The 23,092-nt window shown below is 38.6% G+C and overlaps 1 protein-coding gene across 8 annotated transcripts; it reads left to right on the top strand.

Annotated features, from left to right (window-relative positions):
• Positions 1–484: 484 nt before the first annotated feature.
• LOC113077837 (NLR family CARD domain-containing protein 3-like) lies at positions 485–22,389 on the top strand. Of its 8 annotated transcripts, XM_026250101.1 has the most exons (9): positions 485–705; positions 2,316–2,400; positions 3,106–3,228; positions 3,342–3,443; positions 3,753–3,848; positions 4,040–5,833; positions 18,906–19,076; positions 21,718–21,896; positions 22,135–22,389. In XM_026250101.1, coding segments are annotated over exons 2-9 (2,517 nt in total). In that variant the 5' UTR covers positions 485–705; positions 2,316–2,350; the 3' UTR covers positions 22,137–22,389. The 8 variants fall into 8 exon arrangements, with proteins under 8 accessions (XP_026105886.1, XP_026105888.1, XP_026105889.1 ...); XM_026250103.1 differs by lacking the exons at positions 18,906–19,076; positions 21,718–21,896; positions 22,135–22,389 and adding exons at positions 9,979–10,149; positions 11,615–11,804; XM_026250104.1 differs by lacking the exon at positions 3,106–3,228 and having other exon boundaries at positions 487–705.
• Positions 22,390–23,092: the final 703 nt, after the last annotated feature.

Here is a 23,092-nt window from a genome sequence, read left to right as displayed (position 1 = left end):
TTCTTCATCTTCAGTCATGAAATCTGAGCGAAATGGCGCGCTGCACCCAGGTATATCATGCGTGCGCATGCGTAGGGTGGTGCTATGCGCCATTTGGCCAATAGGATTGGCGGGATGGTATAGGGCTTCAGACATTCGTCACACCGGAGGTGTTCCCATACGTGGTGACGTCACCGCAGCATCTCGTTCCCTATTCAGGGAACCAAGGTTACATACGTAACCGAGATGTTAGCTATATTGTTGTGTTACTTTTGTCCCAACCTGAGTCGAAAGTAACAATGTGCAACTTATGTTTAAAGTGAAATTATACTGAAGTCTTTCTACATTTGTACAAAATACCACCTGGTATTGTTAGACCACACTCATGAGTTACTGACCACAGCATACATATATCTCTGTCTACAACATTATCTTTTAAAATTATGTTTTAAAAGATAAGGTATAATGGTACTTTCGCCCCTGCTCTCCCCTATCGTAATTATAGTAATACACGCGCATCATAATGTCACTCGCGGCTGGCTTGACCGTGTTTTTCTGAAGTCCGGCTGGCTTGACCACAGTGTTTTACACCCAGGCGCTGAACGGTATCCACGGCGTCCGGTAGTTTTTCTTTCGCTTCTGGCAGAAGCTGCTGGCAAACGTTGATGATCTTACCTCGGACATCTTCTCTTTCAGGGACCCCGTGAACTCTGAGACTCCAACGACGTGAGTAATCTTCAAGATACAGAAGCAGTTTTTCCTCTTCATGCCAGTTAAACTCGACTCTTTTGGCCAGTGTCTCAGTCGCACCGACTTTCACTTTCAGATCTTTTACTTCGGGGCTCATAAAGTCAATCACATCCTTCACTCGAGAAATCTGTCTGGTATTTTCGTTCATTGTTTCTTTCATACTAGCAACCACACGTGAGTTTCCCCCCACCATTCTTCCAAAGCATCCGAACTATTATTATTTATATATTTATATAATGTATTTATCATCCTCGAGAGCTTCCGGAGTTCTGTCTTGCGTTGTTTGATGGCAGGAGACTTACACAGGGTTTCTGGAAGACAGGACATTCTTCCTCAGTCAGTATCATGGCTTATGTAATGCATGTTCTCAGTCAGAAGTTCTTTTCAGGCTTAACTTCTCAGTACCGTTTTTGTTAGTATTAGCAGCAGCTTCTGCAAATTGAACACTGGTTAAATGTGATCTGGTACTTAATTATTTTTTTCTAACTGCATTACAAGACAAAATAAACAGCTGAGTTTGTGGAGCTAATCAGAGCACCATCTTGGACCTCGCTCCTGGCCAACGAAAGCTGCCATTAATTCCAGACCTTCAGTCTCGAGACCTTCAGTCTAAAGATCTGGTTATGCGAGACTAGAGGCAGATCAGAATAAAAATCTCACTTTTACCTAAATCCTGTTTTCCTAATGTTGTATAAGGATCTCTTATCAGATATTTCTGTGAATTGCCCCTCTGCATCCCTCCTCCCTTCTTACTTCCTGCTTTCCACAGATATTTCCTGTTATTGTTGGAATGAGAGTGATTTTATCTTCTCTCTTACTCCTGCCCTCCCTTTCTTTCCCCTTGTTTTTCTCCCTCCTCCCATCTGTGTTCTCTCTCTCTCTATTCTCTAGGTCTATGTCTCTTTACCTCAATGTATACACGCATGTGCAGATGATTCATAGAGTTCAATCGGTGAAGAATGGTGGAGGACATCTGTGGGCCCAGGTTACTGGGTTTATTTTGTCCTTTACTGAAAGTTGAAGTGTCCAGTGCCAAAAGTATTCCTTATATGTCCAGTATTTGCTGAATATATGCTTACCTCAGCTAACTTGTTGTTTTGGCTCATACCCTCATATGTAATAATAAACTTTGAAGAAGTTTGTGGGCAGATTAAAATGCTTAATGTTCATACTTCTTTCCATGTGCCTATGCAAGGAATGAAATGGTCAGAAGGCATCGAAAGATAAAGACAAAGAAATGTGTTAATTTAACTCCTAACAACATGAAGTGTGTAATGTGTACAGCAAAACAGTGTAGAAAATTACAATACTGGGATCCAGGGTCAGTGGAGAATGTGGGGAGTGATAACTCAACGCTGCAGATAACTTCTGCTTTCATTTTCTCCTGAAGGAAGTGTGTTCTCTGATATCTGCTTGATATCTTTATTTTTAAGCGAATGAAGTGGTTTGGTTGCTGTTTCGTGTTGTCTGTGGTTGATTTTAACATTTGTGTTCAGATAAGACTAAGATTGTGTGTTTGAGTGAGCGCTGTTTCTGGACTCTCAGGATCCGTTCAGCTGAATGATTAGTTTGTCATTTCCACACAGTGACAGAGTAAGTGCTGGAGATCTCACTCTTCATCATGAATCACACACAAACACCCCGAGATCAGGATTTCTCTCCAGGATGCAGGTACTTTCAACACATATTAACAATAAAAACGGCAAGATCTTAAACAAATAATTTATTAAAAGACACAAAGAAATCACAAAATTAACTTTTTGCTATTTAGATCTTAGAACACAATACAAAATCGTGATTTTTATTTATTTATGTATAAAAAATACGTATTTAATGTTTTTAACCCGCATGGTCCCTTTGCAGGTATAAACTGATTGAAAACAGAAAGCTTGTTACAACATTTTGCTACGTTTTAAAAAAAATTGTTGTAAAATTGTGTGAAACATGTATGTCTATGTATTAATATATTAGCCTACAGTATCATATTTGATACAGAAGTTTCTAGAGCCGATAAAGTATTAGCATGATCAGAACTTTGCTGATAAACCTGTTCAAGATGAACATTTACTGGACTGAACCAGCTTGAGTTTTCTTCATTATGTATTTATAATTTTTTATGCTACATATCCTCAAATCAGAAACTCAGGGCTTAAAGAAGAATGAGTTTTCCACTTGTTATAATGACGTTGTGGTGAAGTTCATGTTCGTTCAACTCATAAATACAATCTATCTGACATGACTTGAACGCACTGTTAGAGCAGGGTTACGACTAAACACCACAGGGCTGTAGTCCTCCAGAAACTGAGTTTGACAAACCTGATCTAAAGTCTGTGGACCACAGAGTCTGTATGTAATTCAAATGACTCTCTGTTATAGCTCAGTTCATCAGAAGAGATCAGAAGCAGAGCCCAGCTGTGTGTCTATGAAGAGTGATGCTTCTTTGCCTCATCCAATTAATTTCATGAACACTGAGTCTAGATGTCATCCTCAAAATCTCAGGTACAATATTTAATTGGCAGACATAATAGAAATAATTGTTTGTTAGTTTCACCATGTGATTATTTCTTGTTTTCTTCTGATATTTTATAATTTGCTCACACTCTCTGTTATAGTTCAGTTGATCAGAAGAGATCAGAAGCAGAGCCCAGCTGTGTGTCTATGAGGAGTGATGCTTCTTTGCCTTATCCAATTAATTTTAACAGCAATTGCACAAGGTGTGACCTCAAGTATTAAATTTTGTAAAATATATGCTTATAGTATGATATGTTAAATTAAACTGTCATAATGATACAGCACTATAATGAATAAATATGAGCAGAAGTTTGTCTAGTAAATGCAGTAAATCTAATAACAATGAACAGACATACCGCAGAGAGTAGAATTGTTTATTTACATTTATTTAAATTTAATTTATTTTTTGCATGTGTGATCTTGATCAGTTGCCTTTTTAATAAAGAAATAACTATTATTGTGGTAATGAGACAAATATCACCAATGACAGAGTGTTTGATTCTTGATTCAAGGTCAATCCTGCAACACAGATCAGAAACAAAACCCTTCTGTAAGAAATATGACCAGTCTATGAATCAACCACAACACAACACGTATCCTGGTGTGAGGTAAGCTGGGGGATATTAAATGCAGTGCATCATCACACATTACTCAAATACATAATTAATAACTCACATATTTCATAAACTCTATGATATGCTCAGTGTCTCATAACAAAGAAAACAAAAACAAAAATGCATGTTACTCTGTTCATTTATCTCTGTAACTCATGTAATAATGTGGTATTTTAATTTTCCAGCCATGAAGTCCTAAACACGTTGAGATCAAATCTGAAGCAGAAGTTTGAGCGTCTGTATGAGGGAACAGCGACACAGAGAAACTCAACACTCCTGAATGAGATCTACACAGAGCTCTACATCACAGAGAGTGAGAGTGGAGAGATCAGTAATGAACATGAGGTGAGACAGATTGAGACACAATCCAGGAGAGAAGCAACAGAGGACACAGCCATCAAATGCAGTGACATCTTTAGACCTTTACCTGGACAAGAAAAAGCCATCAGAACTGTGCTGACAAAGGGAGTCGCTGGCATTGGAAAAACAGTCTCTGTGCAGAAGTTGATCCTGGACTGGGCTGAAGGGAAAGAGAATCAGGACGTCCAGCTCATATTTCCACTTCCTTTCAGAGAAATCAATCTGATGAAGGACAAAACACTCAGTCTTTCAGATCTTCTTCATGTGTTTTTCCCTGAAACTAAAGAAATGGAGATATCCAGTGATGAATATAAAGTGTTGTTCATCTTTGATGGTCTGGATGAGTGTCGTCTGTCTCTGGACTTTAAGAGTAAAGTGAAACTGTGTAAAATATCTGAATCAGCCTCAGTGGACGAGCTGCTGATGAACCTCATTGTGGGGAATCTGCTTCCCTCTGCTCTCATCTGGATCACCTCCAGACCAGCAGCAGCTGATCTCGTCCCCTCTGAGTGTGTCCATCGAGTGACAGAGGTACGAGGCTTCACTGAGCCACAGAAGGAGGAATACTTCAGGAAGAGAATCAGTGATCAGAGTCTGGCCGACAGGATCATCTCACACCTGAAGTCCTCAAGGAGCCTCTACATCATGTGCCACATCCCAGTGTTCTGCTGGATCTCAGCCGCTGTTCTGGAGAAGATGTTGAGTCGAGCAGAGAGTGGAGAGATTCCCAAGACTCTCACTCAGATGTACACACACTTCCTGATCCTTCAGACCGACATCAAACATGAAAAGGACTATGAGAAGAAGGTGACAGATGAAGACATGATCCTCAAACTGGGGAAAGTGGCTTTTGAGGAGCTCATGAAAGGAAACCTGATCTTCTATGAGGAAGACCTGAGAGAGTGTGGCATTGATGTGACAGAAGCATCAGTGTACTCAGGATTGTGCACTCAGATCTTCAGAGAGGAGTTGGGCTTGTATCAGGGGAAAGTCTTCTGCTTTGTTCATCTGAGCATTCAGGAACATCTAGCAGCTCTATATGTGCACCTCTCCTGGAGGAACCACAACAGAAATGTGTTTGAGCCAATCACCAAACAGAGTTTACGGTTTAAAGTGAAAGACTTGTTTCAGCATGTTTCATTATCTGAGCTGCATCAGAGAGCTGTGAAAGAGGCTCTACAGAGTAAAAATGGACATCTGGATCTTTTCCTGCGTTTCCTTCTGGGTTTGTCAGTGGAATCTCATCAGATTCTCCTTCAACGAATAATGAAGCTGAAAAGAAGCAGCTCTGACAGCAATGAGGAAACAGTCGAATACATCAAGAAGAAGATCAGGACCATTGAGTCTCCAGAGAAATCCATCAATCTGTTCCACTGTCTGAATGAACTGGGTGATCGTTCACTAGTGGAGGAAATACAACAGTATCTGAAATCTGGAGGAATAAAGGAAGCCAATCTCTCTTCATCTCAGTGGTCAGCTGTAGTTTTTGTGTTGTTGACATCAGAAGAGGAACTGAATGAATTTTGTCTTGATAAATTTGTTAAAGTAAAGAATAATCCTGAAAATATGAAAGTTCTTCAGAAGTTGCTGCCTGTGATTAAAGAATCCAGATCAGTTCAGTAAGTATCACTGAGAACAATCTCTTCACTGTTAAACATGAAGAAAATCAGAGTTAAAAGCTCATAAATCTTCAGTGATCTAACTATTATTTTAGTGATCTGCATTTTGATGTATTTTCAGTACAGAGACATTGTAAAAGATTTCTTCATGCATTCAAACAAAGTCACATAAATAATGCTGGTTATCAAATTAAAAATGTAAAATTTAACATGAAGGAATTTAAATATTTCACATCTGGCATAAAAGACGAAGCAGAAATCAAGAAATCAACCAAACAAGTGGAGAAGCAGCTCTTATATACAGCAGCTCAAATCTCCTCAAATCTGATGAATCAGTTACTGGAGCAAAACAGCAGCTTACTTGAACACACACTTATGAAGACAGCATTTGATATCTACAAGAAGTTATTAATTATACATGTTTGTTTTTATATTTTTTCAGTTTTTAAATCTTACAGAAGGGCATCTGGAATGACGAGATCTAGACTCAAACTTATATTAAAACACAAGAACTATCTGCCAGTTCACAGTCCAGCATCTGGATTATTTTAAACATGTTAAACCAGTTAGAAGTTGAATTAAAATAATTTCAGTTTTACGCAATTAATAGATAAATGTTGTTTTAATGCTGTCTTTAAAAATGTTGTGCCAATTTGCCCATGAAACTTGTATGCCAATAAAATGCATGTGCATGTTTTTTTTTTTCATGGTTTGAATCAATTTAATTGTATTGGAATTGCAAGTTGTTTGATGTTTTTTTTTTTTTTTTTTTTTTTTTTTTTTTTTTTTTTTTGGATAGCTGTTTAATAGTGTTTCATTGAGCATCAACATGCAGAAATCTCATTCTGTCAGCAGCAGTATGTGACAATGCTTGTCATTATATCTCCTCTCCTGCTCTGAGACCAGAGTCAATAACAAACTACACACACTTCAACTACAATTAACACTGTGTCATTGTTCTCTACAGGTTGAGAGATTGTTGCGTCACAGATGAAGGTTGTGCTGCTCTGACTTCAGCTCTGAGATCAAACCCCTCACACCTGAGAGAACTGGATCTGTCTGGGAATAAACTAAGAGATTCAGTGAAGCTGCTTTCTGATGTACTACAGGATCCTCGCTGTAAACTGGAGACACTCGGGTAAGATCATATATAACTCACACATGTTATGTAGTGCAGTGTTTGTTCCAGCCGTTTTTTTTTTTTTTTTTTTTTTTTTGCCGTGACACAGATTTGCTAAGTAAAAAATCCCATGGCACACCACTAAGCACAAAAAAAAGGTTTTCCCCCCAATAATTAAACAATCAGACACTTGTGCTTAACATTTTCAAAAATGTTTCATGGTGTTAGCAGTGTTTTTGAGGAGTGAATGTCGGAGGTAATCGTGTGTTTTGTCCGTCATTAGAATGAGCAGTTAATCTAAGGCAGTAAATTAATTGCATTACATTTTCATCTATTTACAGATTATAAAGTTTATTGTAGCTATGTGGACACTCAGGTTTTCTTGTTGTTTAAATTTGGCCAAAATCTCATGATATAAAAGATGAAGCGCTATCCACAGGATATTTAAAACATACAAAAGCATATTGACTACAACTAGATGACAAATAAGACTCTTCTCTGCTCTTTAAACACAAATACATTAATCTTTATAGACAGTGTTTCTTGAGTAAAGGAAACACTGTACCTATTCAAACATCAGTTCTTGATTAATGTTGCATTGTGAAGAAGTAGACGTCCGTCTTCAAACCGTGCGTCACAGCACTTTATTCTGAATGGAGTTATGAGGTTTAGACACAAGCTCTTTCGAATGCTTTTCATTGGTTAAATATTTGTAAAACCTTCAAACAGACATAATGATGATGACCAATAGCATGTATTTAAAATAATAATAATGAAATGTAATGAAGGTAGGCTATTAAGTTTGTGATAATTTTCCATGACACACCTGATAATCTGTCACGGCTTATTGATTTGAGCTCTAAGTTTGTCCTTTATCTTTAATAATGGATTCCCAGCTAAACTGATCTGATCTGATCTGAGAGAGTGAAGAGTGTGTCATTATTCTCTACAGGTTGATGAAGTGTGGCGTCACAGATGAAGGTTGTGCTGCTCTGACTTCAGCTCTGAGATCAAACCCCTCACACCTGAGAGAACTGGATCTGTCGTGGAATAAACTAAGAGATTCAGTGAAGCTGCTTTCTGATGTACTACAGGATCCTCGCTGTAAACTGGAGAAACTGTGGTAAGATCATGTATAACTCTCACATGAAGCACATTTAAATTAAATATGCAGTGTTCAGCCTCAGCTTTTTAGTATTAAAATAAACAGCATTGTGAAAGTCATTGGTTTTGATGTTCACTGTAGTTTATATGTACAGTAGAGGATATCTGCATTTGTTACATAAGCAATTACATGAATACCATCAAGTGAAAAATCAAGATAAACAAAATACAATCTTAATAACACAGAACGGTTTCAAGTTCTCACAAACAGAAACTGTCTGTATGCATTTCTGTCAACTTCATTCACTGCACAATGAACTAGAGATGCTCCAGTCTGTCTTTTTTGTCTCCAACACTGATTCTGACACCGGGGTTCAGTATTATCTGATACAGATCCTGATCTCATACCAGTGCAGTTTTTATTCTTTTAAATCCATGTAGAATTGTATTTCTCTGTGTGTGGAACTGATAATCACTCTTTCACAATCAACTAAATACAGACTAACTCATTATAAAGAAAAATAAAATAACTAAAAAAAAAAAAAAAAGATAAACTAGTTCAGTAGATAATTCAGCAGCTAATGTTATTTAAAAAAATCAGTGCACCATAATTTTATAAATCTAAATATATAGTGAAAAAACATTATTTAGTGGAAAACAAATAAAAGTGTAGCACTAAATCTGGTAAAATGTTGCACGTTGCTTTTTGTGTTGTTATAAAATCAATTTATGAAAACAATATATATAAACACATACTATAAAATGTAAAGACATTTTAGCACATTATACGTAAAGACAACATCATATGATGGAAAGGACAGAACAAATACATTGCAGCACAAAGCACTTACAGAATGATGCACTTGAAGCAGTCGATGTACGCAGCACTTCACATTAAACAGATCAGAGAACAAAGAGATACTTATAGTATTTTTCGGACTATAAGTCTCACCTGAGTATAAGTCGCATCAGTCCAAAAATACGTCATGATGAGGAAAAAAACATATATAAGTCGCACTGGAATATATGTCGCATTTATTTAGAACCAAGAGAAAACATTACCGTCTCCAGCCGCGAGAGGCGCTCTATGTCTTCAGTGTAGACTACAGGAGAACTGAGCAACATAGAGAGCCATCTCGCCGCTGTAGACGGTAATGTTTTCTCGTTCATTCATTTGTCTTAGTTCATTTCTCTTGGTTCATGTCAAATTAATTTTGATAAATAAGTTGCACCTGACTATAAGTCGCAGGACCAGCCAAACTATGAAAAAAGTGCGACTTATAGTCTGGAAAATACAGTATATCTGTGCAACAGTTGATTTTATTTTAACAGATTTTAATTTCAGTTACTGTGCACCTTTAAAACATTTTATAGTCTTTTCTTCTCCCATGTTCTGTTCTAACAGACATCAGGTATCAAGTAACATGATTCAGAAACAACAATAAACTCCAGCAAGATAAAGTTATTTTATGCAAAACCATACACATTTATCTACAATCAAGTCTAATAATGGGAACACTGAATGATCTTTGAGAGAGTTTTACCGAGCTGACTGTAGTAACTGAATGTGATCAGGGTTTGAATGACGAATGATGACTGACAGCCGCAGCGGAGAAAAGAGTTTGTGTGAAAATGAAGGACTTATATTCAACTGTACCTCACATTAAACTATCATGTGTCTTCAGAACACTTGGAATATAGTGCAGGAAAACTTTATTGTGCAGCTTAACAGTAACACAGAATATATGAACAATATTGGATTTGGACAGGCCCTGTTAAAAGATTTCTAACACAGGGGTCTTTAAATACTGCATGTTAGATGTAGATGCTTTATGATCATGTCTCTGATGTCAATTAATAATTTGTTCCCAGCTAAACTGATCTGATCTGAGACTGAAGAGCGTGTCATTGTTCTCTACAGGTTGAGTGATTGTGGTGTCACAGATGAAGGTTGTTCTGCTCTGACTTCAGCTCTGAGATCAAACCCCTCACACCTGAGAGAACTGAATCTGTCGTGGAATAATCTAAGAGATTCAGTGAAGCTGCTTTCTGATGTACTACAAGATCCTCGCTGTAAACTGGAGAAACTGTGGTAAGATCATAATGTATATAACTCGCACGTGTGGTGCAGTGTTTTCCAGACATTTTTTTTTTTTCAGATTTGATAAGTAAAAAATCCCATGCCACACCACTAAGCACTAAAAAAAAAGGTTTTCCCCCAATAATTAAACAATCAGACACTTGCGCTTAACATTTTCAAAAAATAAAAATAAAAATCATACTCAAATAGTGTTAGCAGTGTTTTTCTGGAGTGAATGTCGGAGGTAGTCGTGTGTTTTGTCCGTCGTTAGAACGAGCAGTTAATCTAAGGCAGTAAATTAATTGCATTACATTGTCATCTATTTACAGATTATAAAGTTTATTGTAGCTATGTGGACACTCAGGTTTTCTTGTTGTTTAAATTTGGCCAAAATCTCACGATATAAAAGATGAAGCGCTATCCACAGGATATTTAAAATGTACAAAAGTGTATTGGCTACAACTAGATGACAAATAAGACTCTTCTCTGCTCTTTAAACACAAATACATTAGTCTTTACAGACAGTGTTTCTTGAGTAAAGGAAACACTGTACTTATTCAAACATCAGTTCTTGATTAATGTTGCATTGTGAAGAAGTAGACGTCCGTCTTCAAACTGTGCGTCACAGCACTTTATTCTGAATGGAGTTATGAGGATTAGACACAAGCTCTTTCGAATGCTTTTCATTGGTTAAATATTTGTAAAACCCTCAAACAGACATAATGATGATGACCAATAGCATGTATTTAAAATAATAATAATGAAATGTAATGGAGGTAGGCTATTAAGTTTGTGATCATTTTCCATGACACACCTGATAATCTGTCACAGCATATTGATTTGAGCTCTAAGGCCTCGTCCACACAGAGACGGAGCTTACCCCAATCCGATCTTTTTTTCCTCGTCTCAAGAAATATCCGCGTCCACACGAAACCGCATAATGATGTAGTATACATGCCAAACCAGTATGTGGCGCTGTAATTCTGCCACAGAGATACACCAAAAACAGAGAAGAAGACTTGGACTATGCTCATAAACCTTGCGCGTGGTACACAAACGAATATGGAACAATACATTTATTAATCAGTGTTAATGTTAGTTAATAAAAAGACAATCGTTCAGTGTTTGTTCATGTTTTTGTTGCTGTTACGTGACGTAGAGCTGTCTGACTAGAGGGGAGACGTGGCTGATGATGTCATCATTTCAGAAAATATACGGATTAGCCGTCCAGACGAAAACACAAAGACGGCGTTTTCAAATTTATCCACTCTGGGACCCGGTTTCAAAAAATAGCGGTTTCACCTGATGAAAACGGCGGATCCGTGTGGACGAAACGCCTATCCGATAAAAAATTTGTGCGTATTCACAGAAACGCGTCTCCTTGTGGACGGGGCCTAAGTTTGTCCTTTATCTTTAATAATGGATTCACAGCTAAACTGATCTGAGAAAGTGAAGAGTGTGTCATTGTTCTCTACAGGTTGAGAGATTGTGGCGTCACAGATGAAGGTTGTGCTGCTCTGACTTCAGCTCTGAGATCAAACCCCTCACACCTGAGAGAACTGAATCTGTCTGAGAATAATCTAATAGATTCAGTGAAGCTGCTTTCTGATGTACTACAGGATCATCGCTGTAAACTGGAGAAACTGAGGTAAGATCTCTCTGATAGCATTGCAGTTGCCCCGTCATTTCGTCACCTTATTTTTAACTTTAATTCTAATTCTAAACTTCACTGGTGTGATTTGGTCCATATGTAATTTAACTTAAAATAGACTCTCTCTAATCATGCAGTTTGAGAAAGTTTTTGTAAGCCACGGAATTGTTCGTGGCTGCTTTGTTTACACCCGGGACCAGCTGATCGCGCTGAAGCTGACTGCGGTGCACAGACCCATAGACATCCCCACTGAGATCTGGAGGAGGACACACAGAGGTTGCAGAGGTGGAATGAGGCGGCGAGGGAAGAAAAGGGCTCCAGACAACAGAGACTTATGAGAAGGAGGTTTAAGCCGTGTCTCCCCTCTCTCATTATGGGCAACGTGAGGTCAATGGCTAATAAGATGAATGAGCTAACAGGGTTAGCCCGGAGTCAGAGGGAGTTCCGGGAGTGTAGTTTAATGTGCTTTACGGAGACTTGGCTAAACTCGGATATTCCTGATCACAACGTTTCCATCGACGGCTTTCAGATTGTTCGAGCTGACAGGGACTGCAACAAGAGCGGTAAGCGTAAAGGTGGGGGGCTTGCCATTCTAGTTAAAAACAGATGGTGTAATCCAGGTCACATTACGATTAAACAGCGTATTTGTAGCCCGGACACTGAACTGCTTGCTGTGGGACTCCGGCCATATTATCTGCCACGGGAAATTTCACATGCCATTGCCATTGCTGTTTACGTTCCGCCCTCTGCTAACCCGACGTCGGCGTGTAATGTTATTTACTCCGTTATTGCTGAACTTCAGACTAAACACCCGAGTGCCCTCATAGTGATCTCGGGTGACTTCAACCACGTCAATATGAATAACACACTAACCAACTTTACACAGTATGTGAGATGCCACACTAGAGAGGAGAGGATCCTGGACCTGCTGTATGCTAACGTCAAGGATGCATATAGCTCTTCCTCCCTCCCCCCCCCCCCTGGGCAGGTCAGACCACAACCTGGTTTATATCAATCCCTGTTACGTGCATCTGGTGAAAAGGCAGCCTGTGATCACAAGGACTGTGAGTAGATGGTCTGATGAGGCCTATGAAACACTTCAGGGATGTTTCGAGGTGACAGACTGGAGTGCACTCCGTGAGCCACATGGAGAGGATATAGATGGGCTTACTGAGTGTATCTCGGACTACATACATTTCTGTGTGGACAGCATTGTCCCAGCAACAATTGTACGTTGTTACCCAAACAACAAACCGTGGGTAACTAGGGACATTAAAGACATTCTGAATGCCAAAAGGAGGGCTTTTAGAGACGGGAATAGGGAGGAGATGAAGGCCATTCAGAGGGAGCTAAAGATGAAGATCAGAGAGGCTAAGGAGAAGTACAGGAGGAAGCTGGAGTGTAAACTCCAGCAAAACAACATGAGGGAGGTATGGAGCGGCATGAGGAACATCACTGGCTTCAGATCGAATGGCTGCAGTGGAGTTGAGCTCAGCTTGGACAGGGCCAATGAACTTAATCTGTTTTTCAACAGATTTGATACTGTCTCTCATGCACATGTACCCACTAACTCTGTGGCTGTCTCACCTATTATCCAACTACTCCCTTCTCCTCCTCACTGTCCTCCCTCCTCCTCTTGGGACATCCTTTCACCCACATCCTCCACCCCACAGGTTAATAGCACTCTCCAGCCAAATGACTCATCTCTTGAAGACCCTGGAGAGACTGGTCATGGAGCAGCTGAGGCCTATGGTTAGTTCCATCCTGGATCCACTCCAGTTCGCATACCAGCCCAGAATTGGCGTTGAGGATGCTATCATCTTTCTGCTCAACCGTATCTACCCCCACCTGGACAAGCCGGCGAGCACGGTGAGGATCATGTTTTTTGACTTTTCGAGTGCTTTCGACACCATCCGGCCGGCCTTGCTGGGTGAGAAGCTGACAGCGATGCAGGTGGATGCTCCTCTTGTGTCCTGGATTGTTGACTACCTGACTGGCAGACCACAGTATGTCCGCCTGCAACACTGTGTATCAGACAGCATAATCAGCAACACCGGGGCCCCGCAAGGGACTGTCCTCTCTCCCTTTCTCTTCACTATTTACACCACGGACTTCAACTACCATACAGAGTCTTGCCATCTTCAGAAGTTTTCTGATGACTCTGTTGTGGTTGGATGTATTAGAGAGGGTGATGAGACCGAGTACAGAGCTGTGGTGAGGGACTTTGTCACATGGTGCGGGCAGAACCATCTGCAGCTCAACATGACAAAGACGAAGGAGCTGGTTGTGGATCTAAAGAGAGCAAAGACACCGGTGAACCCAGTTTCCATCCTGGGGGTCCCTGTGGACACTGTGGAGGATTATAAATACCTAGGAGTGCACATTGACAAGAAACTGGACTGGGCTAAGAACACTCAAGCTCTCTACAGGAAGGGCCAAAGCCGTCTCTATTTTTTGAGGAGGCTGAGGTCCTTCAACATTTGCAGGACGATGTTGAGAATGTTTTATGAGTCTGTGGTGGCTAGTTCTATCATGTTTGCTGTTGCATGCTGGGGCAGCGGGATGAGGGTTGCAGATGCTAACAGACTCAATAAACTGATCCGTAAGGCTAGCAACGTTGTGGGGGTAGAGCTTGACTCTCTGGCGGTGGTGTCTGAGAGGAGGATGTTGTCCAAATTACATGCCATCCTGGACAATGTATCCCATCCACTTCATTATGTGCTGCTCAAACACAAGAGCACTTTCAGTGAAAGATTTATTCTTCCGAAATGCACCACAGAGCGTCACAGGAAGTCATTTCTCCCTGTGGCCATTAAAGGAACACTCCACCGTTTTTTGAAATAGGGCTTATTCACATTATTTCCTACATTTAGATAGGTGGGCAAATGCATTTTTGTGTCAGTGCATGCATTGTTTTAGTTTGACTGGGTCGGCGTTAGCTTAGCTTAGCACAATGAATGGAATCCTTTGTTGCCAGCTAGCATGGCCTGAGTAAAAGTGATCAAAAAAATAAAAAAAACCCCACCTAATTACTTCTTGTGGCCTGCGTATTCACAACGAGTACAAATAGCGATCCAGATTAACACTAGGCGATTTCCTAGGCAGATATTGACTTGGGACTATATTATGGGGAAGCACAGTCGAAGCACTGCTGCTTAGGCGAAGCACTGCTACTTCGGTGCAGAGATATCAAGCAACACATGAAATCCCACGACTTCCGTCAACACACCGGCGTGAATGGTAGCTGCCTGGCTATTTTCCTTACAGTACACGAATGGCGATGAACATGGCTGATTTTGAGAGAGACGAAGAGGGTGACTTCTCAGACAGTCAAGAACCAGAACCATACCTATTTGAACCAGAGTTTACAGAAGACGAGCTGCGTGCTTTGGAAATAGAACGACAGGAGGAGGAGGTTGCGATCGCTCAACAGCCTGAGGACGTGAGGATGAGAGACAACATGAACTGGTGGTGTGAATGTGGGGGAATATGCCAATCTATGCCGACGGAAATAGTGTCTGTGCTGTAGAGAGTGGGACATGTTTTTGCCATTGATGACCAGGCTCAACACGTCAGATCAAGATGAGCGTGCCCGAAGTTGTGTCACATCTACAGAGGATTTCACGGCGCTGATCCATTCTGCAGGAACGTTACTCGATTTTTTTTTTCCGGTGTGACAAAGTGAACTGGAAAAAACGCCCCACGCCGAATGGACCAAATGGACAGCTGTCCACAGAGTAAGTGATTATTTTAATCATGACGCATGTATAGATCGACCCATATTATACCTGTATTCACATAGAGTTGATGTTTTCATGTGTTGCGTGATATCTCTGCGCCGAAGTAGCAGTGCTTCGCCTGTGCTTCCCCATAATATAGTCCCAAGTCAATATCTGCCTAGGAAATCGCCTAGTGTTAATCTGGATCGCTATTTGCACTCGTTGTGAATACGCAGGCCACAATAATTAATTAGGTGGTTTTTTTTAATTTTTTGATCACTTTTACTCAGGCCATGCTAGCTGGCAACAAAGGATTCCATTCATTGTGCTAAGCTAAGCTAACGCCGACCCAGTCAAACTAAAACAATGCATGCACTGACACAAAAATGCATTTGCCCACCTATCTAAATGTAGGAAATAATGTGAATAAGCCCTATTTCAAAAAACGGTGGAGTGTTCCTTTAAGCTTTATAACGCCTCCCTCTAAGTGCCTGATACACTGACATTTAGTTAATTTTTAACTGACAATATCCCTGTTTCTGTGTAATATTATCTTTAATACTTATATGTGAAATATTCCATGTTGCTTTTTATATTTATGTTTATTTATACTTTTATACTATTTATATTTTTATTTATTCACTTTCTTATGCTTGAATGGCGGGCTATTGTGACAAAGAATTTCCCCTTGAGGATTAATAAAGTATTCTGATTCTGATTCTGATTCTGATGATTAGTCACATGTCTTTCTCCTCAGTAAAACAGCCTTTAATATCAGTTTTAAGAATAAAATCAGCAATGTTCGGTAAACACACTATATTTCAGGAGAATTCACTCTGAGGGTTAATTAACACAGTAACTGAAGTTAATTTCATTCATTTCCATTACATCACATGCTTTGCTTATGGTAGTTGGATCAATAATGAACTTTCAGATAACATGTAAAATAGTAATCCAGAGTCTCTGTGACTTACTGCAGGATGAATATCTCAGAGGTTTAGAGTTGAACAGACAAGAGTCTGAATGTGTTTAGTTTTAACTCAGTATTACAGTGATCAATGACTGAATGAAAGTTATAATCACTTCAGTGTTCAGCATTATCATTGATAAAAGACCCTCAAGACATGTAAAACCACAAGCAGTATTTTTTATTTTATATATTTATTTGCTGCCCTATCAGCAGGTTCATGTTCCTCTTATATCAGGGAGAGGTAAACTCGGTCCTGGAGGGACACAGTCCTGCAGAGTTTAGCTCCAACCCCAATTAAACACAGCTGAACACAGGGCCGGATCATGACACGGACCGATTTAAAGTCCTCCTCAGTTGAAATCATGTTCCTGGGAGAGCAGTGTTTCGTCTGGGTCTCCCTCTGCTCTAGTGTCCTGTTCACCTGTGTGTTAATCCAGTCTTTCTGAACACAGTAATCAGTGTCTTCAGGATCACTAGAAAGTTACAGAAGGTGAGTTTAATCAGGGTTTAAGCTAAACTCTGTGATCCTCCAGGACCGATCACATCCCTTGTTCATCTCTGTCTTATTTCCTGAGAAAAGCCTTATTTAAGAAAAGAAAGTTAATCAAAGTGGAAAATAAACACCAAAGACAATAAAGCTGGAGGTAAACAGGTGATGAGTCAGAAGAAAAGTTAATTAACGTGATCTCAATGCTTGTGTAGGCAATAGTTCTGACTTTGGACCTTGAGAATCTCTATTGAGTTCAACACATTTCTATTCAGTTTTAATCTGCCAGATGAGACCAAACATGACACAATTCTGTGTTTGATCACAAGAGTTAATAAATGAGATGTAATGGGTACACATGGCTCCTGTGAATCAAATTTATCCAGACAGATCTGTCCTTATATCACTATGAAACAATATCTCACATTCAGTTCTGTGTGTCTGTTCAGTCCTGAAGCACATGACAGTTTCAAACAGCAGCATTGAGCATCAACATGCAGAAATCTCATTCTGTCAGCAGCAGTATGTGACAATGCTTGTCATTATATCTCCTCTCCTGCTCTGAGACCAGAGTCAATAACAAACTACACACACTTCAACTACAATTAACACTGTGTCATTGTTCTCTACAGGTTGATGAAGTGTGGAGTCACAGATGAAGGTTGTTCTGCTCTGACTTCAGCTCTGAGATCAAACCCCTCACACCTGAGAGAACTGAATCTGTTTGGAAATAATCTAGGAGATTCAGTGAAGCTGCTTTCTGATGTACTACAGGATCCTCGCTGTAAATTGGAGAAACTGAGGTAAGATCATATATAACTCACACATGAAACACATTTAAAGTAAATATGCAGTGTTCATCCTCAGCTTTTTAGTATTAAAATAAACAGCATTGTGAAAGTCATTGGTTCAGATGTTCACTGTAGTTTATATGTACAGTAGAGGATATCTGCATTTGTCACAGAAACAATTACATGAATACCATCAAGTTAGAAATCCAACTTTAGATAAACAAAATACAATCTTAATAACACAGAACGGTTTCAAGTTCTCACAAACAGAAACTGTCGTTATGCATTTCTGTCAACTTCATTCACTGCACAATGAACTAGATCTAGCTCCGTTCCCACTCGTCACACAGACTAATGGCGCATCCCAAGCAACCCGTAACCCGTGTTTTTCCAACCTTAAACCCGTGAAAGTGCACTGGAACGGCAGTCAAACCCGTGACTTCCCACTCGTGAACTCGTACTAGATCGATGTACTCCGAGTTCTGACATCACAGCACATGAAACACCAATGGCAGCCCCTACGAATAATATTGCCTACGGATGCAGTGTTTATGCAAGTGGTACACATTGAAAAAACTATTTAAGGACAATGTAACTTCGCACTAAAATATATAATAAAATAAATAATAATCTAGCTAGAATTCCTTGCGCTCAGGAAGTTTGGCGTGACTTGAACGATACAAAGTCATTAGTCGTGGTTTGAAATCATGACTTGCAGCTCAAAAACCTGCCTGGAATGCAGCATTATTAATTATAAAGAAAAATTAAAAAAAATTATATATGTGAAAAAAAATAAAGTAGGTTAGTGGATAATTCAGCAGCTAATTTTGTAATGTTCAGCAGCTTTTTTTTCTTTTTTTTTTTGTGAAAATGAAGGTGTGAAGTGTGTAGTGTATTATAGTTGTGCAAAAGTTTATTTACGATACCTGATCCGGCAGAAAATGGCAGCATGAGTATCAAAATTGTTGCTTCCGTACCGTACACAATGTTAATAATGTTAAAATATTCCTAACACAGGGGTCTTTAAATACTGCAAGTTAAATTTAGATGTCTTATGATCATGTTTTGTGTTTGACCTCAATTAATAATGGTTTCACATCTAAACTGATCTGATCTGAGAGAGTGAAGAGTGTGTCATTGTTCTCTACAGGTTGAGAGATTGTGGTGTCACAGATGAAGGTTGTTCTGCTCTGACTTCTGCTCTGAGATCAAACCCCTCACACCTGAGAGAACTTGATCTGTCGAGGAATAAACTAAGAGATTCAGTGAAGCTGCTTTCTGATGTACTACAGGATCCTCACTGTAAACTGGAGACACTGAGGTAGGATCATGTATAACTCACACATGAAACACATTTAAAGTTAATATGAAGGTTTCAGCCTCAGCTTTTTAGTATTAAAATAAACAGCATTGTGAAAGTCATTGGTTCTGATGGGGCCTGATTATTATTATTATTTTTTTTTTTCAATGTATAATTTGTATTTCTCTGTGTGTCGAACTTATAATCACTCTTTAACAATCAACTTAATAAAGACTAATTAATTATAAATTATATATATATATATATAAAAACAAAAATTATAAACTAGGTTAGTGAGTAATTGAGCAGCTAATTCAAAAAAAAAAATGCACAATTATTTTATAAATCTAAATATGAACAGGAGGAATGGCTAACCGCACACTGATCCACTCAAGACTGAAAGTCTAAAAAAATTATTTATTTTTCGATTTGCATCGTGCAAAAAAGTGCAAAGTGCATGTGAGTTAAAAACAGAATGGACACCAGCAAACGTTTCAGCACATTGCTATCTTCAGTGCTCATTTAGCAAACAACCTTCACCCTTTTTAAGCAAGTCAGCAATTAAGCACAATCAGCTGAATTGTCCTTAATTTGCTGACTTGCTTAAAACGGGTGAAGGATGCAAATTGAAAAATAAATAATTTTTGTAAACTTTCAGTCTTGAGTGGATCAGTGTGCGGTTAGCCATTCCTCCTGTTCATTCTAATGCCATTGGCTCTACGCACCTGCAGTACTAAGAACTTTTTTTCTGTTTGGAGCGCTACATATTTTTTCTAGTTTCACATAAATCTAAATATATAATGTAAAAAAACGTATTTAGTAGGGAACAAATAAAAGTGTAGCACTAAATCTGGTAAAATGTTGCATGTTGCTATTTGTATTGTTGTAAAGTCCATTCATGAACAACAATATATTTTTATTTAAACACATGCTATAAAATGAAAAGACATTTCTTTTAAATGTATAGTGCATTATACATATAGACAACAACATATGATAGAAAGGACAGAACAAATACATTGCAGCACAAAGCACTTACAGAATGATGCACTTGAAGCAGTCGATGTACGCAGCACTTCACATTAAACAGATCAGAGAACAAAGAGAAGAGATACTGATGTGTAGTGTATTATATCTGTGCAACAGTTGATTTTCTTTGAACAGATTTAAATTTCAGTAAGTGTGCAGCTTAAAAACATTTATATTCTTTTCTTCTCCCATGTTTTGTTCTAACAGACATCAGGTATCAATTAACATGATTTAGAAACAACAATAAACTCCAGCAAGATAAAGTTATTTTATGCAAAACCATAGACTTTTATCTACAAATCAAGTCAGATTTGGACAGGCCCTGTCTGACCAATACCTGATCCAGCAGAAAATGGCAGTATGAGTATTTGAAATTGTTAATTCTCTACTGTATACAATGTTAAAAATGTTAAAGTATTTCTAACACAGGGGTCTTTAAATACTGCATGTTAAATTTAGATGTCTTATGATCATGTTTTGTGTTTGACCTCAATTAATAATGGTTTCACATCTAAACTGATCTGATCTGAGACTGAAGAGTGTGTCATTGTTCTCTACAGGTTGTGGGATTGTGACGTCACAGATGAAGGTTGTGCTGCTCTGACTTCAGCTCTGAGATCAAACCCCTCACACCTGAGAGAACTGGATCTGTCGTGGAATAAACTAAGAGATTCAGTGAAGCTGCTTTCTGATGTACTACAGGATCCTCGCTGTAAACTGGAGACACTGAGGTAAGATCTCTCTGATAGTCACATTTCTTTGTCCTCAGTAAACCATCATTTAATGTAAATTCAGCAATTTTCAGTAAACAAAATATATTTCAGCAAAATTTACTCTGTTCATATAACTCATTTCCATTACATCACATGCTTTGCTTTTGATAGTTGGATCAATAATGAACTTTCAGATAACATGTAAAAGAGTAATCCAGAGTCTCTGTGACTTACTGCAGGATGAATATCTCAGAGGTTTAGAGTTGAACAGACAAGAGTCTGAATGTGTTTAGTTTTAACTCAGTATTACAGTGATCAATGACTGAATGAAAGTTATAATCACTTCAGTGTTCAGCATTATCATTGATAAAAGACCCTCAAGACCTGTAAAACCACAAGCAGTATTTTTATTTTCTATATTTATTTGCTGCTCTATCAGCAGGTTCATGTTCCTCTTATATCAGGGAGAGGTAAACTCGGTCCTGGAGGGACACAGTCCTGCAGAGTTTAGCTCCAACCCCAATTAAACACAGCTGAACACAGGACCGGATCATGACACGGAGTGATTTAAAGTCCTCCTCGGTTGAAATCATGTTCTGGGGAGAGCAGTATTTCGTCTGGGCAGATGTCCTCCTGTAGGTGTTTATTAGAGGAGCAAGTGATTGTTTCTCCAGACAGATCTGTGCTTATATCACTATGAAACAATATCTCACATTCAGCTCTGTGTGTGTGTTCAGTCCTGAAGCACATGACAGTTTCAAACAGCAGCATTGAGCATCAACATGCAGAAATCTCATTCTGTCAGCAGCAGTATGTGACAATGCTTGTCATTATATCTCCTCTCCTGCTCTGAGACCAGAGTCAATAACAAACTACACACACTTCAACTACAATTAACACTGTGTCATTGTTCTCTACAGGTTGAGTTATTGTGGTGTCACAGATGAAGGTTGTTCTGCTCTGACTTCAGCTCTGAGATCAAACCCCTCACACCTGAGAGATCTGTATCTGTTTGGGAATAATCTAAGAGATTCTAGTAAGAAGTTACTCTCTGATCTGGAGATGGATCCACATTATAAACTGGAGACATTATACTATTGTGAGTGTTTGTTTATTTAAGTTTTGTTTATTTTCTGTGATGTGACTTATTTTTAATATATGAATATTTTAATGTCTTACAGTGTCTCTAGGTGACAGTAGTTGTTGATCATTTACTGTTATTAATCTCTGGCTGTAATATGAATATACTGTATGTTTTCTGAGCTGGATCTGCTGATGTGATGTGACAGCAGTAATGTCTCAGGCTCATATGTGTCTGTCTGTGTATTTTATTGTAGGACTCTCAGTGTTTAGACGTCAGTTCAGTTTCCTCAGGATCAGCTGATGGTGAATAAGGAGCCGCTTCAGAGACGTCACAGACACACAATCAACACAGACTGTGTGATGGGGACACAAGAATTTAGAGATGTTCATTTTCCTGACCAACTCCCTACGCTCGTTATCCAATTATTGACTGTTGACAAAATTAGAATGTTAAATTAGATTTAAATTAAATTGTATAATAATCCGTATGACCAAAATTCATTTTCACTGTAATAAGGAAAACGAAAAATCAAGTGATTGCACACGGATCTCGTGTGAAACATTTGTATTCGTGCAGAATGAGATGTTGATATATTTCTCTTTAAATACATTTTATTTCTATATGTTTATATGTTGTTTATAACAAATAATTTTATAGCTGCTTATATTTTCTGCTTTGTATTTTCCTCTGTTCTGAATACTGTAAAATTTAAAGGATTCGCAAATGATTTTTTATTCTCTCAACACAATTTTGACTGATATATGTACAGCAGGTATTTTATATGTATTTTTTATCCATGCAGCAAATGTTTTTCAAAAATGTTTAAAAAAAGCTTTGGGGAGAAAAAAAGTTTTTAATCTTTATAAGTAAAACATTGTCATGAATTTGCAAATCAATGTACAACCAGCTGGGAGCAAAAGAGCTTGCTGTAATTGACTAAATTAAATAAACAGATTGCTGTTATACATGTATTGCAAATTAATAAATCAAGAGATGTTTAGAGCTCAGTCTATCTTTCACCACAGATGTAAATCTCACAGTTAATCGAAGTCTTGAAACTCATTTAATGAGACAAACCCTGTCTATAATATCTGCATCTCATTAGGCTTCGGTTAATAAGATACCAAACATCAAAGGAAATTTGAGATTAAGACTGATTTTTTTTCCAGAGATGGATGATGATCTGAGGAAGACACGTTTTTTTTATTTTT

This window comes from Carassius auratus, unplaced genomic scaffold (genome assembly GCF_003368295.1).
Source record: "Carassius auratus strain Wakin unplaced genomic scaffold, ASM336829v1 scaf_tig00023288, whole genome shotgun sequence".
Taxonomy (NCBI): Eukaryota; Metazoa; Chordata; class Actinopteri; order Cypriniformes; family Cyprinidae; genus Carassius; species Carassius auratus.
The sequence above is the reverse complement of the archived record's forward strand: the minus strand, read 5'-3'. Positions and strand labels throughout refer to the sequence as shown.

Bases quoted from the DNA above. Each gene is read 5' to 3' on its own strand.
- LOC113077837 (XM_026250101.1), top strand. From the start codon at position 2,351: ATGAATCACACACAAACACCCCGAGATCAGGATTTCTCTCCAGGATGC. The intron at 2,401-3,105 runs GTACTTTCAACA...TCTCTGTTATAG, and splicing joins GATTTCTCTCCAGGATGCAG to CTCAGTTCATCAGAAGAGAT. The intron at 19,077-21,717 runs GTAGGATCATGT...TGTTCTCTACAG, and splicing joins TGTAAACTGGAGACACTGAG to GTTGAGTTATTGTGGTGTCA.